This window comes from Epinephelus lanceolatus, chromosome 6 (genome assembly GCF_041903045.1).
Source record: "Epinephelus lanceolatus isolate andai-2023 chromosome 6, ASM4190304v1, whole genome shotgun sequence".
NCBI classification, from domain to species: domain Eukaryota; kingdom Metazoa; phylum Chordata; class Actinopteri; order Perciformes; family Serranidae; genus Epinephelus; species Epinephelus lanceolatus.
Genome location: NC_135739.1, coordinates 7,271,319 through 7,290,730, shown reverse-complemented (window position 1 = coordinate 7,290,730; position 19,412 = coordinate 7,271,319). Strand labels below are relative to the sequence as shown.

The window sequence follows — 19,412 nt, the reverse complement described above, 5'->3', positions numbered from 1 at the left end:
ATTATTTTTTATTTAATATCTGTGTTTATGTCAGCATTTTCTATTTGTTCTGTATTTATTTCAGCAATTATTAAGTATTATTTTCATTATTTCCTTATCTATTTCAGCATTTATCATTTTTTAAAATTCATTTTCGTATTTATATAATCATTAATCTATTTATTTTTATTTTCTTCCTTGATATTTGTGTTTTTCCTCCATCATTATCACTGTTATAGATTATATAGTACTCCATGGATTGAGGTAAACGCCAGTGAACAAATCGAGCGCACCCATGTTGGAGAAAAAGCGGCGGGGTTTAGGACCCGGCGGGAGGCGCGGTACAATAGAGCTGTTGTGCCGTGGTGGTGGACAGATTGCTACCCTGGAGATCCCCACTGTGGTGGGATACAAAAATTCCCAAATTTAATCCATAGCCGGAACCAGAGCCCGTGTGTGTTTATAGGTGTGTGTAGTGAGTTTGGTCCGGACCGATATGTGGTTGAAATAAAGCGGACAGCAGCGCGTGGACTGGAGGTAAGATGGGAGGAACGTGAACAATATGCTCGTGTGTTCAGTGGAGCTCAGTGTGCCAGGATTTGCCCTGCATGGTTTATCCAGGCCACGGGGCCTGCTCTCTTTCTTCCTGCTTTCCCAGGACTATTTCTCCTCTTTTATTACACTAATATCAGCGACTATTGCGGGAACGAGCTCCGGATAGTTTCCTGTTCCCTACAGGGAACATTTAACCCAGCTGAGCTACATGAATATTCGTCTTAATGGATCTAGGAAGTGACATCTTTGTATGATGGTGGCGCCCGTGTTTGATTTCTCCACAGCCTGCCTGCCTGCAGCATGCCACACAATCACAGCCAGGGTTAAAAGCAAGAAGGATTTAACTCACAGTGGATTTATCTGTGTGCATACAATGAAAATAAGTCAAGATTAATATAGAATAGAGCATCAACAACATGGAAAAGATACTTTAAAATCAAATGTCATGTAGAATGAGAGCTTAACAGCTTATTGCAGGGTGTGCAGAAAGGCCTCCGTGTGTGTGTGTATGTATGTGTGTGTGTGTGTTTGGCGCCAACTGGGCTCTCTGGGCAGGGCAGGCTCTCGCTTGTTTACGGTGTTAGGTCTCTAAAAGCACCCACTCCACTTGTGTCTCAGTGTGGTCATAGTTAACACCCACTCTTTGGCACATTTGGGACAATACACGGAATGAGAAAAGAAATGTAAACAAGACAGAAACCGCAATTTGGTCATTGTTTCCTGTTACCCAGGAACCTCTTGGCAGTGTGATGTAATATCCGTGCACATGCACCGCCTGCAGCCCCCCAAGCCTTTAAGTGACTCTGTGTTTTCTCAATGCGCTGACCTGTGGTGACTGAATTTACCTGTGTGTACACCAAACTGTAATGCAGCCTAATCATAAGATAAGATAGGCTACACCTTTATTGATCCCCAGCAGGGAGGGCCAATGGTTGCAGCAGTACAAGGACTAAAATAAATATAGAAAGTAATAGATTGTGTGATTAATAGCAGCAGAGTCAACAGTCTATGTAAACAGTGATCCACGATATGATATTATCATGATACCTAAGTCACTATACAATATTATTGCAATTTTAGATATGTTGAGATATGCTGAGTATGCGATAAAATATATTCTAATTATAAGATAAAGTTTTCAGTCTGTTCATCTCTTCAGCCATGTTTTGCAGCAAAGGACTGAAAAATAAATTGATTATATTATTATAGTAGGCTACCTAGAGTTTATTTGTATTTGTCATGTTAATAATTTATATATGAAAAAAATCGATACCTGGCACTGTGTGATGATACAATATTGCCACTCACAAATATCGCGATATTATGCTGTATTGCTTTTTTGTGAACACCAGACTAATATATAGGATTAGGTATTAAGTATTGTAGTAATATTTTAGTATCATATAACATAACATAGTATGGTAAAAATAGTATTTAAATGTAATGTAGCATAATGTAGTCTTAGATATAATGTAAAATATAGCAAACTACATCAATACGATATAAAATTGTATAAAATATCCAGTATAATACGGCAGGGCAGGGTGGTATAGAAAAAATCAAATATCACAATATTTTTAGCAAATACCTCGGTATCAGTATTGCCAAGATATTTGTTTTCTTAATATATTTACACCAGATGTTTCCAACTGGTGGGTCGCAGTCCAAAAGTGGGTCGTGGGTCCATTCTGAATGGGCCACAAGTCACTTGCAAATGTGTCAGGGTCATTTAAAAAAAAAAAACACACTTTATTTTGACTTAGAGGGAATTTCCTGCACAGAACTTTTATTTTGAAGTGTCGTTTCCTGCTGTAGAGTGAGTGACTAAGGCCCAATTCCAATCTGGCCCCTAAAAACTCAAGCCCTGAACCCTCACTGACTTAACTGACGTCAGCTGTAAGTGATTGAGTGTGAGAGTCTGAAAGGGCTCCAGATGCTACAAATAGGAATGGGACAGCACTTATCCCCCTCTCTACAAAATGTTGTTGACACTGGTGGCTCTGGGCGTGATCAATTATCAATTATTGTCAGCATATATTCCACACACAAAGAATATATATCTAGATAGATCGATATATATATTCTTTGTGTGTGGAATATAACCACTGGTATTCCTCTGACTTCATGTGTGTTCATGTACCATCTTAAATCCTTGTTAATGTAATGTTTCATTGTTTATCTGTTTTTTTCGCTCTCCTTCCATAACGTTACCATTTGCAGATCTGCCGACCGTGTTTTCGTTTTGTTTTGTTTTGTTTTTTTTAATAACACTTCCGGTGTTCCAAGGGCAACCCCTGTATTTGACGTCACAGCGCTATGAACTGTAGGCAATTTCCTTACCGTAAGTCCGCATCGATACTGACCTACGGTAAGGGGGCATAAAGGGCTCACTCACTGACTCACTGACTTGATGATTTGACACTGGGACAGCCCTCACACACTCACGCACTTCACATGAACGCGCCTCTAAGTCAGTGAGTCTGTAAGGGATCGGATTGGAATTGGGCCTGACTGATAGCTACTGGACAGAGGCAGCAAACTAGCTCGACGACATGGCCAAACGCAAGTATGATTCCGAATTTATTAACTGTGTGGACCTTGAACTAACGACTAGGGAGAAAACTGGACCCTGTGGCTGGACCAGCTGGGAACCACTGATTTACATAATGAGATTTTTGCTAAATAATCATCAGTTGTGTGGAAATGACATCACGTTACTGTAATGTAGGGGTGAGGGACAAAATCGATACAGCACAATATCGCGATATTTTGCGTGGTTATACTGTATCGCTACAAGAAAACCAAGTATCAGTTCTTTTATTATTTGAATTATTATACTGCAACTACAAATAACACTTTGGTAGAATTTTAGAATATTTTTGCTTTTTCAGTCCATTAGATACATGAAATCGCAGTATATCGCAACATATACTGTCGCAGTACTCGGCGCATCGCAAAATTGCTATAATATCGTATTGTGACTTAAATATTGTGATAATATTGTTTTGTGGGGCCTCTGATGGTTCCCACCCCGACTGTAATGCAGCCTTTAAAACCAGGAAAAGACAACATAACAGATATTATGATAACCAAAAAGACGTTATCTAATCTCATATCACGATATCAAGGCATCATTAATTTGCCCACTCCTATAATATGGTGTCATATGGTATAGTAAATATAATAGTAATGAGGGAGAGGTCAATTAGACACTGATATAATCATATAACATTAATAATAATGCTTGAGTACATTTATAGCACACATTGAGGTGGTCTTGCTCCATTTTATGGCAACACTGTTAACTTTTCATGCAGATGTCTCCACAACACCAGCCACACACCACATGTGGGAAGTCGTAGAATGAGCAGAGCAACATGCAGACAGTAGAAACTAAATCCCTCACAGCTGGGAGAAGTTTTCCTGCAGTGCTTTCTACCAGACAGAGGTTTCTTGGTTAAGATAAAGAGAAAAAATCATGGTTTGGGTAAAATTTAAAATTAAAATGATTAAAAAATTAATAGATTTCTGTCAAAAGCAGCTCTTTTCTATATCAGAATATAGTGAAAGTTGCCCGTCATCATTTTCCACAGCGTAAGGTGACGTCATCAGGCTGCTTTTTATGTCCGACCAACAGTCCAAATCCCAAAGATATTTAATTTATTGTGAAATAAAACAGAAAGTTGTGCCAAATCCACATAATTGAGATGAGGACACCAGTAAATGTGGTAGTTCTGCTTTAAATTAACCAACAATGGAAAGCACTGCCAGTTAATTTTCTGCCAGTCAGCAAATCACTGTAAGATAGAACTTTATTTGCCCTAATGGAAACTGCTAGAGATCTTTAGGGGCACAGAAACAAATGAGAAAAGGCCAATGCTTCTTTAAATAGAACTGAAAACACTGAATGGAGATTATGGCAACATGATATATTTATCTGATCAATAAGGTTCATCAGGTTTTTGCATTTTATCATTAGTCAGTCATAGCTTTATACTCACACAGACCAAACTTCACATTAATCTTTATTTATCCTCTGTTTATTCATCAGTCTGGAGTAACTGAACAAAGTTTGCTGCTGTTCAGAGATGGAAACGCTGGTGTCAGTAACAGATGCTCTGCGTTCAGAGTGCAGCTGCAACAGGCTCTGCTGTGGAGGTGAACACACACCGTACTGTGGTGTGTTTGTGTGGTTTTATCTTAAAATAGATTTAGTCAGGAAGAAGCATCCTGGAGTGACCGATGATGGTCGAGCTGTAGACGTTCTGTGATTTACAGAGGAGTCGCTGAATTATTTCTGTAGTAGGGTTAAAACTAATAATGGTTTCATTATTCATTTATCTGCCCAGTTTATTATCACGTACAGTACGACAAAGAAAAGCCTCAAACTCTCACATGTAAGTAGCACGAAACCAGCAAGTTTTTTTTGCTTTAAAAATGACCAAAATGATTATTTGATCATCAAAATAGTTGCAAATAAACTTCTGTCGATTGGTCGTTGCAGCTCTCGTCTACAGCCCCAGTTTGGACATTATAACCAGTAACAAACTGCTTGTACCGCGCTCTCAGCAGTCTGCATCAGTGTACATTACTTTTCCTATAGTATATGCAGTGAAATTGGCTCCATGCTCTTTCCCCTCCTACCCCTCCTGTCCTCATGGGGAATGTGAGGCATGTCCTGTCTGTTGAAACAGCATACTGTATTTAGAGCTGCTCTCTGGCTTTGAGTCCTTCAGTATTTTGAAACCTTTTAATGAATCGTCCCAGTGGTTCAGTAGGCTAAAGGCGCTCACTGTGAACCTGTGGTGTCCGTCTGCTGTGCTTTCCTTTGCTCCGAACTGTCAGAAATGTTTAAGTAAAGGCAAAAAAAAAAAAAAAAAAAAAAAATCAGGAGGATGAGAACTTTATGCTTTTGGGCAAATGTACCCCTCCATTCACATTTTTTTAAGACAACACTCATTATATATATGATTTAATAAGACAAATACAAATAAAACTTTAGGTAGCCTGCTGGAATAATACAATGAAAACTTTATCCTATTAGAAAAAAAAAAGATGTTGGCAAAGTTTTCCTTTGGGGACAAAATTTGCAGCTGAAAAACGATAATAAATCACAGCATATCGCAATATATTTCATCGCAGTAACATTGTATTGTGACATAAGTATCGTGAGAATATCATATCGTGGCTCCTCTGATGATCCCCGCCCCTACAAACCGCAAATACAGACCCAAATACGCTCAATCACAATAAATCTTGGTGACACAGTTTATAAGAGGAATCCATTAGCATGCATTAATATTTGAAGTTATATTAAGTAACTTATCTGCTGTGTGCACACTGTTGGTTTAAATATCTTAACCAGTCCAGTGACAAAATCTCTCAAAAGTTCCTTGAATTTGTTAATGAATGAATGAATATGTTCTCCTCTCTTCCTCAGGATGTTACAGGATGAAACGTCTCAGGTCCTCAAGCAGCAGCGACAGTTCTGACAATGAGAGTGAGTTATCATCTATTTAAAGGAACCCATAACATAAACCGGGCTGTTTCATTTTCTGTTGTTTTATTCAAACCCTCTATCTTTCTTTAGGTCCCTCTACCTCTTTCTGCTCCTCCAACAAGTATGGCAGCAAACCTGGAACCCCCGCCTCCAACCCGAAGAAACCGGCTGAAGTAAGTTCCTGTCCTTGCCATCAGTGCTCTGTGCTTATCTGTAGTCTACACCAGTGTTGTTACGATACTGGAATTTTTAAATTTGTCACAATACCTTGAAAACATTGACTTTGAGAGACTTTCTGTCACGGCCTCTTCTCCAGGTGTTCAGAAAAGACCTGATCAGTGCCATGAAGCTGCCCGACTCCCACCATGTATCCCCAGAGGACTACTACCTGCTGGCAGACACCTGGAAGCAGGAGTGGGAGAAAGGAGTCCAGGTGCCCGCGAGTCCAGACACCATCCCGGAGCCATCAGTCAGGTAACACTGTCCGATCCCCAGAGGTCCGACTGTGGCCAGTCTAAATGTGCTGCTGCAATTTGATACACCAAATGATTCACTACGAGCTTTGCAGAGCTGACAGAAATCGGTCGTGTTCTGTATTCAGAGTTCTTGTTGAGAAACCCAAGGAGGTGCTTTACACCCACCAGAGGAAGTACATCCAGTGCTCGAGCCAGGAGTCAACAGAACCAGGTTATGTCAACATCAAAGAGCTGGCAGAAGCTATGTGTCGCTATGATCTGGACGACATGGACCTTTACTGGCTACACGCGCTCAACAGAGAGCTCGACCACATGGGTAAGGAACAAGACCAGGGGATAATCCACCTTAAAATTGACATTGTGCTGTCTATAAACACACACATCTGTCTCCCTGAGCTGAAATTAAGAGGGACTGATGCCAACACTCTGCTGGGGTTTCTCTGACCATGTGGGGTGTTTTGTCCTTGGTTGTCTTCCAGGGGAGGATTCTATAGACGAGCTGACAATGGAGCGCGCCATGGAGGCCCTGGAGAGTCAGTGCCACGACAACATGAACCACGCCATTGAGACGGTGGAAGGCCTGGGGATTGAATATGACGAGGACGTGATCTGTGATGTGTGCCGCTCCCCCGACAGTGAAGAGGGGAACGACATGGTGTTCTGTGACAAGTGCAACATCTGTGTGCACCAGGTAAACACGAGTACACCTCTCATCATACAGGCAAAATGTAGTTAGTTTATCAGTTGGTAAATCCTGATTTTGATACTCTATAAACACTTCTCAGTTACTAGTGACACCTTTTCTGTCTCAGCATTTGTTAAAAGTACAAAAACAGAATTTTCAGTCTTAGCGTTTGATTTTATAGGGTAAGTTTGGTATTTTTCAACCTGGACCCTATTTTCTCATGTTTCTGTATCTAAGTGACAAATAAGAACAATTTTTGAAACTGGTCTAGTATTGATTGAGAGCGCTGCCGGCAGCAGTGAAACAGGCATCAATGTAAGTACTCACGGCATGTTTGCCCGTCAGTTTACGTCCACTTGTTCTTGCCACTGACAGGCTCAGATTACTTGAAGTGTCTGATAACATTATGGAAAGGATCCCTACAGTGATAGACCTATTTGTTAGAGTAAGATCCTTCTTTTCTATTGGTATTGGAGAAAGTCAGATGATATATTTATTGTTCATTTAGGTTACATAAATGGTATCTTGTACAGTTTTTATCTCCCTAAATGCATTTCTAATTTGCAATAAGGATGAGACATTGGTCACTGATGCATTTTTGCTTTTCAATCCAGAGGGGAGCCCTCTGTGTCGGAGCCTCACAGTAGGCATTCACCTCTGGGAGGATATTGGGCTTTATAAATAAAATTGAAAATTGAAATTAAATTCTAAACAATGTTTTCACAGGATGTTGTTTTGTATACTGTACTAACATGCTTAGAAATTGAAGCAATGTTAATTCTGTTCTTATTTTTTTTTCTCCTTAAACCCCCCAAAGAACTGATAAGGGTACCGTACCAGAGGTACTAGATCGATAAGCAGTACTGGTAAGAGTAGTAGTATAATTAGAATATTAATGATACCCATCCCTAGATCCTACTCTACAACACAAAAACATGGGAAACAGAGTCCAAGCTGAAAAATACTGAAGCACCCCTTAATACCAAAGTTCCCCTTTTAAAATTTATAAATAAAAAATTAAAAAAAAATAAAACTTTTTCCCTTAATTCCTAATGAGTTTTTTTAGTTTGTGATGAACAATAAATGAAAGTGCTGGTTACACACTGACTTACTTTAAGTGGCACACCTTGCCGTCGTCCCTCTCTCCCCCACAGGCCTGTTACGGCATCGTCAAAGTGCCTGTTGGGAACTGGCTGTGTAGGACGTGTGTCCTCGGCATCGACCCACAGTGCCTTCTGTGTCCTCAGAAGGGCGGTGCCATGAAAGCGACACGAGCAGGCACCAAATGGGCTCATGTGAGCTGTGCCCTGTGGATACCAGAGGTAAATTAACCAACACTCCTCCTCCTCTTCCTCTGCTTTGCTCTTGACCTCTTTTTATTGTTCTGCAGTAAGTGTTTAATAACAACTCACCTTGCTGAACATGTTTACTCCTCTGTAGGTGAGCATTGCATGTCCTGAGAGGATGGAGCCCATCACCAAAGTGTCCCACATCCCGCCCAGCCGCTGGTCTCTCATCTGCAGTCTGTGTAAACTGAAGACAGGCGCATGTATCCAGGTGAGTGCAGACAACAAAAAGTCACGTTTGCAACTAATACTGCAGGAACAAAATGTAGATTAAATGAATAGTTCTGGGGGTTTTTGGCCTACCAAATGTATTTATTGTGGGCTCTACCATCTAAATTAAGCTAACACAATGTCTGTGCACCAGCTTTGCATGGAAATACTTGTCATGTACACACTACCATGAGGCTGTTCTGAGCAGACAGATCACAGCCAATATGAATTTGGCATTTCATATTCCTCTCAGCCGTAGCAAAGTACAAGTTGCATGCAAAGTTCATTCTAACATTGATTAATATCTTTCTTTTGCCTTAATAATTATTAACACCACCAAACAGTACACTAAAGCAATCAGGTTGGGAGGTCGTAGGTTTATGTATATTATTTATCGTCATCAGATGATAGGAGATAGGTTCCGAGATTGCATTTTGGCCAATGTGTTCTGCATCTTTAGTACTCCACATTGACTGTTTACGCGCTGGCAACCAAACTATGCTCAGATGTGATTCGTCAAAAAAATAGTCAGCCTACAAATGGAAACTAGAACATTCTGCATTCGTATTCAAATATCTGTTTATAGAAAACTACTTCATAAACAGGGTGTCTGGTGGCATAGTGGTTAGAGCAGGCGTCCCATATACGAAAGCAATGTCCTTGCTGCAGCAGCTGTGGGCTCAATTCCAGCCCACATCCCCCTGCCACACGCCACCCCCCAGACTACCCCACCCAACAAAGGCCAAAAGGCAAAAAATAATCTTTAAAAAAAAACACTATTTCTTAAAGGTCCAGTGTGTAGAATTTTGTAGTTTTGCTACCTTATAATGAGCCTTTTATATTTACATACAGAGCGGGTCCTCGTCCGTGGTGTCCGCCATGTTGTTTCTACAGTAGCCCAGAACAGACAAAGCAAACACTGGCTCGAGATAGGGCCAGTTGAGTTTCAGCGTTTTAGGCATCGGCCATAGTAGTTCTACACACTTGGCCCTCTGGAGAGGTTTCAGTTCTGCAACCTCACCAGTAGATCAACACACAGGTCCTTTTACTTTTTTCATAAGAACATTTCAGAGGAGTACCACACAACTTTCCAGACAGTTATTATGAAACACATCCTGTAAACTTGAGTTATTGGGAAAATTGGATCTAAATTCTCGCATCCTGCTGTGAACATTATTGTGTTTCTCACAGTAGCTGGGTTGAAGTCCATGTAAACATAATAATCTGTTTTTCCCCTCGCCTCGCTCACAGTGCTCAGTAAAGAACTGCACCACTCCTTTCCATGTGACGTGTGCCTTTGAGCATAGCCTGGAGATGAAGACCATCCTGGACGATGGGGATGAAGTCAAGTTCAAGTCTTACTGCCTCAAGCACAGCAAGTCTAAAGCCGGGGAGGCTGGCCTGAGTCCAGCTCGGTCTAAACCCCCTGCTGAAGCGGAGAAGGTGGGCCAGCGGGCACAGAGACTGCAGGAGCTAGAGGAGGAGTTCTACACTCTGATCCAGCAGGAGGAGCTGGCCCAGGCCCTCGGGCTCTCTGTGCACCTGGTGGACTTCATCTATCAGTACTGGAAGCTGAAGAGGAAAGCTAACTTCAACAAAGCTCTGCTGCCCCCTAAAGAGGAGGAGGAGAACCTGATGCTGCAGCCTCAGGAGGACAGCATCCACACACGCATGCGGATGTTCATGCACCTGCGACAGGATTTGGAGAGGGTGGGTGCTTTTTTTACACTGCAGTGCAGAGTCTTGGTGTTTCTGCTGTGCACAGCACCATGCTCAGTATATACTCCATCTCTTAACCTAATTGTATTCATTTTATATTTTTCAGTAGGCTTTTTTTTAATAGTCAGGAGCCACTTTATGTATAAGAATTCACATTTGGTTTATTAACCAATGTGACTGTCTGAGAAATCTCCCAAGATCCAGTGTTTACATAACACATCATTATGTGTGATAATTTAAGATGAACCTTAATTAATCCCCAGAGGGAAATTTAGGTGTCATAGCAGCAGCAGCAACAGGAATGAAACACATTAGAGGTACAGGTAAGAGCATAGAGCCAGGCCAAGATAATAAGAATAAAAAAATCAAGCACAAATATGTATAAAGATAAAGGTAAATAGTAGCAAAGACATAAATACTGAGAAACTCCACCTTAAACTATGATTAAAAAGTTTTAGGTTCATCAGCATACAGTACATTGTCCAGAAAGCATTCACCTTCCTAAGGCACAAACACATGAAACCGACATAAAAAACTACTGTCCATAAAGGGCGACTGTTGCATCGCCTAACGCTGCCTGTGTCTTGGCCAAAAAGGTGCACTTGAACACACCACAAAGACCACAGCCAACAGCCAACTGGCACATACGCTCTGTGCCTGGGTGAGAGGAACTGACTGTTCATACCAGCAGGTGGCAGTAGTCTGTATTCATCAATAGAAAAGGGAAACAGGAAAACCTACAGGATGGATTCAAGATGCTACTAAGCCAGTTAGCATATTAACAACACAACCACATGTTGAAAGAATGATATTTACTGTGTGCGAGGGAACAATAACACAAACAAATTCCAAATCCTTTCTGCTAGAGAGCTCAATGGCTAACTAATCTTAATCTCCTGCCCTCCTGACTTTAGCTATTTGTTTGCTTTCCGCCCTTCCATTTCTTTACTTGTGTATCAAGCTTAACTGTTAATCAGAATGATTTCATTCACTGATTGACTCCACTGGCCTCGCCACTGAGTCGGCATTCTGAATTGGCTGATAAACAGCCGACAAGGGTCGACTAGTGCCAACAGTGTGGTACACACCGCAAAAACTAGGGCGACAGACACTCATCAACCGCTGGCCCAATATTGACCAATGACTGACTGTCAGCTTGGTGTGACAGGGCCCCACTGTTGAAATCAAATCGATCCATGCACATCAGCAGCAAAACTTGGCAGCAGGTCCTGGAAGACATGGAAGTAGAGAGTACGCTGGATGCAAGAAAATTAGAGAGCTCCTGGACGAAAACTTGCTGCAGTCTGCAGAAGAACTGCCGCTTGGGAAAAAAGTTATTTTCCCACAAGACAAAAACACAAAACCCTGAACCCAAAGACACACACAAATGGTCTCAACACAAGATTGTTTGGTCCAGACCTCTACCCAGTGCAGAATTTGTGGCAGGATGTGTAAAAATGGTGATCAGTTTCCCAAAGCACCAGATGATGCCTCCTACTTGTTTTGTCACACCAACAGTCCAAAACCCCAAAATATTTGGTTTATTATCATAGAAGGCAAAGAAAACACTGTACATGCAGAATATTTATGACATTAGCATGGCCTTTAAGTCTCCAACATGAATACTGACATCTAAGTGTAGTCTTAAAGTGAGCAGAGAGCATTACAAACATTGTACAATTATTTTAAGTGTGTCGTGCTTATTTTTAATGGATATCTTCTCCTTCTGCAGGTGAGGAATTTATGCTACATGGTGAGTCGACGGGAGAAGCTGAAGGTGTTGCAGAGCAAAGCCCAGGAGCAGATGTTCAACTTGCATGTGAAGCTCATGAACCAGGAGCTCTCTGCTGGTGAGCCATCTGCTGTGCTTCGCCTTGCCAGTCATGTCACTACAAGGACACATTTTGAAAAATACAGGCTCTGTATACGACATTCAGAGCATTGATACAGCAGCAAACCACTACATGCTATGTAAAGATGTAGTGGAGTAATGGCATCCTGAGCAGAGAATGAAGAATGAAGTTATGCACCTCCATGTTGAGAGACGTGTAGGCAACCCCGGCTCAGACTCTGAATTATAGATATGCTCTGAGTGTCACATACAGCTCCTTTGAAAAATTTATTTCAGTCATTTTTCTTGCCTTTTTTTTGGTTAAAATTTGTTTGTGATATTCTAATCATAGCTGAGTCTTGAAAACATTTGTCTTTCTTTGTCCCCAGGCCTTCCTTCCTCATCTCCAGCAGAGAGTTTGCTGTTTCGTCCTCCTCCAAGGATAACTCTGAAGCTGAAAATGCCCAAATCCTCAACTCTTGGAAATGGAAATTCCAAATCTGGGAACGGGCCACTCTGCCCGGACAATAGTGGCAATGTTGCTGAACACTCAGGTGAAGGGCAGGGTCAGGGAAAACCTCAGCTGCACGGATGTGTTCCGGGAGAGGAACGCTCAAACGGACGGCTGTCTTCCTCCAGCCACTCGCGCAGCTCGGCGCTGCCTGTTAAACCAACAGGCAAACCCTTAGCCCTGCAGGCTGCGCTGCACGGCCACTCATCCAACGGTAATGGCAAACTGAACCAAGACCGGGCCTGCGTGGGTAAATCTAACGGCCTCTTAGAGAAATTTGTGACTCAGAAGGACAGTTCTTGCCAGACACCCAGTGACCAGGACAATTCAAATCAGGCTTTGGACAAGAGCAGCTTTCGCAAGTCTGCCATGGAGCACTTTGGCAGATCCTTCAAAGAGGCGACCATTAACTTGGTACGGACCACAGAGGACCTGCGGGCCTCTGAAAAAATGTCCCGAAAGGGCTCAGCCAAGGAGAGACTATGGGCCAAACCAGTATCTGAACACAAAGTGAAAAGCGCCAGATCGCACCAGGACAGTGACGGATACTGTCCTGACCTGGAGCTCAGTGACTCAGAGCCAGAGGCCAAAGGGAGGCACAGACGACAGGTCGGACTGCCTCAGCCAGACACTCCAAGGAGAGGAGTCAGTCGTGGGAAACAGTCGCTGGGCTCCAGACACGCCGTGCAAAGGTGACAGCTGTTTGTTCACTCCACTCACTGCCGCTGCTCTCTCCTGACCTTGTGGCAGTCTTCCCAAGTGCCAGGCCATCTCTGTGAACACGTCTCCATCAGGGACTTGACCAAGATCCAGCACTAATGGTGCTCTATACATAGTAGATGCAGATGCATGAAGGGTGTTGTTGTTAAGAACATCTCCAGTGGGATGTATAAAGAAACGTAGCCCTGTGTTAGTGTTGGTTTGAAAGGAACAAATCTTCATGCTTGCCTTTCATTGTGGCTAGAATTACATTTTGTACTCAGCACATCTTTGTATCGCCTGTTCCCCTACACACAGGGTCGATCTGCCTTTGACTGAAACTGCTGTACAGAATTTGTTCAGATTGGGATGTAAATAATGTTGAATCACACATGTTCCACTTTATTGATACCTTAAAGATCCAGTGTGTAGGATTTTGGGGGATTTATTGGCAGGAATGGAGTGTAATTATGTTTTCTTTAGTGTACAATCACCTAAAAATAAGAGTAGTGTTTTAGTTACCTCAGAATGAGCCTTTTATATCTAAATAGGAAATGGGTCCATGTTTTACCACCATTTTTGCGTCAGCCACTGTAGGAGGAGACCTCTTTGGATAATTCATGTCCCAATAAAAACCTCCCAAACATGTGGATCTTAAGTTATCAGATAAAAAAGGTGAGCACAAATTAGCAGGTGCTAGGTTAAACCAGTTTAAATCAGCAGCTCCATTTGTTTTGGAGAGGACCAGACCTTTGCAGATAATTAGACTCCCGGTAAAAACTTCCTGAACAATGAACACTGAAGGAAATGTATCCAAGGAGAGGTTTCAGCTGGTTACAGTCTGCAATCCCCACTGCTATATGCTATTAAATCCTCCTAAATCTGACACACTGCTCCTCTAAAACTGAAATCAAACTTGTAGCAGAAATTAAAACTGACACTCCAGATGGGAACGTTGTAGTAAAGTCTGGCATTCACTGCACCTGTTTCATGCACATTTGTCTGTTACAGTTAACCCCACAGGTGATATACTGACTGTGTCCAGCAGTGGGGTCATTTTTATGAACAGAAATGCCTTTTGTGCAAAAGAATGCCGTTTCACACTATTAGTACCTTTTTGGTTTTGCAGGTTACAGTATGTTATGTCCTGGTTAGAGAAAAGGATCATAAATGCATTCAAGTTCTTGTCTTAAAATAGAAAGATGTGTGTAACAAAGTATAATTACATTCCCTGATGCATAAAAGCAAAGACACAGTACAGATATGTAATCGATGGCAGTCAGATTGTCTTCTTCACTGGCCTCAGAACATCACATGATCAGCCTTCATCATCACAGACTAGTTAACTCAAGTTTACTTTTGGAGCCCGGCATATTTTTCTGTTACTTGTGTCACCTTTTTTGATATTAAAGAACCTGGAATAACTGGTTTATTAGTGCTGGACATTGTTAGGACTTTTGATACAAATGCCAATTCAGTACTTGTGGTGACATGTTACTTTGTACTGACTCATTTTTACCACAAAAGCTTTATTTTTTTCTTTTTAAAGGCATCAATGTTTAAAGGTGTCTTAATACAAACATCAGAAAATTAACAAAATTGGGATTTTAAATGAGGGTATCTGATCAACAAATAAATAATCTGACAAAGCATTTGGTGTCAAGTTTCAGTTTGTTTGTTATTTTGGCCCCAGTGTTCACTCAGAATAAGATCTGCAGATTATCAGTGTGTGACTTTGGTGGAAAAAAATGCAAATCATAATGATCTGCAATGAGTTATAATGAAGGTTTGTTTCACTTTGCTACATCCTCGTCATTTCTGAGTGCACACATTGAGTGTTATCAATCTAACTTTATTTATAAAGCACATTTCGAACAAATCAAATGCACATCAAAGTGCTTTACAAGAGATTGACGAATCTTGGGATGTTAAATGGTAAAATGTTAATAAAATAAAATAAAATGGATAAGTGTTGATAAAAGAAAGAAAAGTGAAATTTAACTGGAAATAATTAATAAAACCACAAAATTCTTAAACACTACATAAAAGCCAGACAATATAGATTTAGTTTCAAGTAAAAATATAAATATTTTTAGATTCTCTGGAGGGCTGTTTCAAGAGCATAATGGCTGAAAGCAGCATCACCAAAAGTTTTTGTTCTGCTTTGTGGAGCAGTTATAAGGGAAGAACTGGAGTATCTGAGGAGAATTTTAAAATTATTCCAGCTAACCAGTTTAACTAACCAGTAACCAGTGTTAGACTTAAAAATAGGTGTAATGTGTGCTCTCTTTTTGGCCTCAGTCAGCACTCAAGCTGCTTAATTTTTAATTAATTGTAGCTGTGCATCAGTCTCTCTGTATTACTCTTAAGAGAGACAAACTGCCTCCTTTTTGAGATGGTCTTTAAATGATAAAGTACTGCTTTTGTGACACCCCTGACATCAGCTTTGAATTTTCAATCACAATCAATATCACTCCAAGATTTCGTGCTTCTTGGCTTAAGTGAGATAATGCATTCAAAAGAGACGGTCAATTTGTGCTCATCCTCAGAGGCCAAGACAAATTACCTTTTTAAATGAGGTAAGAGAGCAGATGAATTTGAATCCATCAGCTCATTTGTAACACATATCAAGATAACTGTGGCGACAAACAGGTGTGGCATCATGACGAGCTGGTTTTCACTTCTTCGCGAGTTTAGTTTTACAAATACACTGTTATACAATGGTGTGGTGGAAGATTTGTTGTCACTGAGTGGATGACTGGTCAACAAGGAGTAATCACAATGAAAAGTATAACACATGCACTGTTATTTTGGCAAAGTACATTGGAAAATATGTATTAATAATTGTGTTCTTTATATGGCAATATTATAAGACCTTATACTATAAAACTGTCATTTTTAGGAGACCAGTTTTGCATTATTTTTTTTTAAAGTTTCTTCCTTAACAGAGGAAAGAAGTGGAGGAAGAAAGAAAGAAAGAAAGAATGAGCATCAACAGAAGGATGCTTAAAATACTATTATAGTTTGCCCTTGTACTGAAACACATCAGTTTTTGGGAGCAAAGCTAGATGGCAGCATCACCACACTTATCAACTCAAACCACCACTGTACACAGTGTGTGATCAAATGGAGTAAGGCTATATATAGAATATGTGTCCTTTTCCACATGCCTTTTCACAGCAGTTAAAGCACTAGTGTTATTAATACCAGTGATGAGTGACTGCTCTATTCAGTTTAGGCGTCTCACTGAGGCAGCATGTACAATGATGAGACTATGTGACCACACAATGAATCACAACCATAATTACTGTCTGATTAAACCTGTGCTGTCACTGATGACATACCAAAACGTGCTGCAAAGAAAGGCATTTACTAGAGAGGCAGAGCAGGGAAAGGCCTGGTGTAGTTTGATCCAGTGTCAGCAAGGTTGAACTTAACATGCTCTGGAGGCAGTTTGTCTAGTTTCACCGCACTGGTTCGTGCTGTTTCAGGGTTTATTGACCCGCTGAGGAAGCTGAGAAAGACCTGACCAGCCAAATTATCACAAACAAACAGACAACTTAATCAGTTTCCTCTTGGGAAGTCTGTTTTAGTACAAAGGTCACAGTTCTAAAATCATTACCTGTTTACGACACATTTTAAGATAAAAGACAGCTGCCACGACATCTTTAACCCAGACATGACGACATCTGATTATAGCTGGTGTTTATAGCCTAAAAATAAAAGGTAACCTTACATGTACCTACACAGCTAACTTACATTTTATAGAATAAAGAACTTATAGATGTTATCACCCAGCTTGTGACACCAAAGCAGTGGTGCTCCCTCTTCAGTTTCCTTAATTTCAATCACTTTGAGGGCCCTGAAGACGTAAAACTATCCAAAATTATACAACTAAAAAAGGAAACATCAGAGAAGTACCAGAAAATAAACTTGCAAAGCAGTAATACATCTTATAAAAGCCCTCCTGTTGAGTTTTTGACCACTGGTAGCGCTATGGAGCAATTTTTTTTTTTGAGTGGGTCATAATTACACTGAGCAACAATATAAATGCGGTTCTTTTGTTTATGCCTCCATTTTTCATGAGTTGAACTATTTTAAAAAATCCCAGCCTTTTTCTATGCACACAAAAGGCTCAACTATCTCAGAGTTTGTTCACACATTTGTTTAAAGCTATGTTAGTGAGTACTTTGCTAACGTAATCCATGCTGCAAGTTTTTAAGGGAGCGTGGAATTGGCATCAGAGTTGTTGCCCGTGAACTGAATATTCATAATAATGATAATAATAATTTTTACTTATGAAGCGCTTTTCAAAACAGAGTTACAAAGTGCTTTACATGTCATGAAAACAACAACTTTAACTCTTAAAACTCAGGTAAAATCAGAAAAGCCTTTCAGATTAAAGTCTGTTTTAAGAAGAGACTTAAAAGACATCACTGACTTGGCCGACCTGATTTCCTCGGGCAGATTGTTCCAGACAACAGACAAAAGTCCTCTGCCCGAGTACGTCCTGGTGTGTATGGCACTAAGAGGTCTGAGATACAGCTGGGAGAGAGACCATGAAGAGCCTTAAAAGTGATCAGTTAACTCTTAAAGAGATTAAGGCATATAAAAATGTCTCTGTGTCTTTAAAAGTTAAAAGGGATCTATTTTTTAAATATTTCTAAGATGATGAGAACATGACCATTTCAGTACCACAAGCCATTTCCAGTGACGTTTCCGAGAATTTGCCATTACATACAAGCAGCCCAGTGAGCCAGCCACATCTGGCTACTTCATCTTTCAAAACTTTGATGAGCATCCATGAGACAATTTCTGACAGTTTGTGCAGAAATTATTCTGTCGTGCAAACCAACGGTTGCATCGGCTGTTCGGGTGGTCGTTGGATGTACTGCCAAATTCATGCAAACGACATACACACTCCCTCAAAACTTTCAACATCTGTGGCAGTATTGTGGGATGAAGCTGCACATTTAAGAGTTTGATTATGACTATTCCATGACACATCTGTGTAGTTGCGATGCTGTTTAATAAGCACCTCGATATGCTGCACCTGTCATGGCTTATCTTCAAAAAGGAAAAGTGCTCAGTAACATGGATTTAAACACATTTGTGGACAAATACTTGTGAGAAATAAGACTATAGTGTGCACAGGTAAAGTCTCGTGGAAAACACAGGCAAAAACAAACGTGTTGCACTTATATTTTTGTACGTTGTGACCATTTTGAAATATCCTTTGACCTCAAACTTATGTAGATAATGTGATGAATCTATCTATCTTTTAACCTCCTGAGACCCTGTGTCCCCATATGAGGACATCACATTTTGGGTTTACTTGACGTTACACTTTATTCCACTTAACTCAGACTGTTGTCCTCATTCGTGGATACTTTTTATGCCACTTAGCACTAGTAAGAGCATGATACACTAATCCTATTAAAAACAAGATGGCAGCCATCTCTGCCAAGTCAGTCTGCAGCTGATCCTGACACAAAAGTGGACAAGGTTCAAAACCTGATCACATTTTATGAATGAAACTTGTTTATTTCCGATTAATGAAATTTGTAGTTTGATATGGCAACAAATTTGACCAATTTTAGTAACAGTAACAAGCTAAGACACTGTTCATTAGGAAGTACTCATATGAGGACATTGGGACTTACCAATTACCATTACAAGTTTTTTTATACTTATCGGGTCCTACTGATCCCAAATAGCTAGGAGAAATAAAAAATGCAAACCAAACAAAATTCGGGTTAAAACAAATCCATGTCTGAACTTCAAAACAGTTTGAGCTAAGTCCCAACACTTGCTGTGGAGCTGCCTGGAGCACCTCCTGCCACACCCATCAGTGACGTCTCATCAGGTGTTATGGCATTAAAAGCTGATGGGAAACACTTT

The 19,412-nt window shown here is 40.7% G+C and overlaps 1 protein-coding gene across 1 annotated transcript; it reads left to right on the top strand.

Annotated features, from left to right (window-relative positions):
* Positions 1-304: 304 nt before the first annotated feature.
* Positions 305-15,162, top strand: jade3 (jade family PHD finger 3). The gene is made up of 11 exons (XM_033621684.2): positions 305-516; positions 5,975-6,034; positions 6,125-6,207; positions 6,351-6,508; positions 6,636-6,826; positions 6,990-7,201; positions 8,350-8,517; positions 8,636-8,752; positions 10,003-10,461; positions 12,203-12,320; positions 12,691-15,162. The coding sequence occupies exons 2-11, from the start codon at positions 5,986-5,988 to the stop codon at positions 13,506-13,508; spliced, it is 2,373 nt and encodes a 790-aa protein (XP_033477575.1). The 5' UTR covers positions 305-516; positions 5,975-5,985; the 3' UTR covers positions 13,509-15,162.
* Positions 15,163-19,412: the final 4,250 nt, after the last annotated feature.

Bases quoted from the DNA above. Each gene is read 5' to 3' on its own strand.
- jade3 (XM_033621684.2), top strand. From the start codon at position 5,986: ATGAAACGTCTCAGGTCCTCAAGCAGCAGCGACAGTTCTGACAATGAG. The intron at 8,753-10,002 runs GTGAGTGCAGAC...CCTCGCTCACAG, and splicing joins AGACAGGCGCATGTATCCAG to TGCTCAGTAAAGAACTGCAC. The intron at 10,462-12,202 runs GTGGGTGCTTTT...CTCCTTCTGCAG, and splicing joins TGCGACAGGATTTGGAGAGG to GTGAGGAATTTATGCTACAT.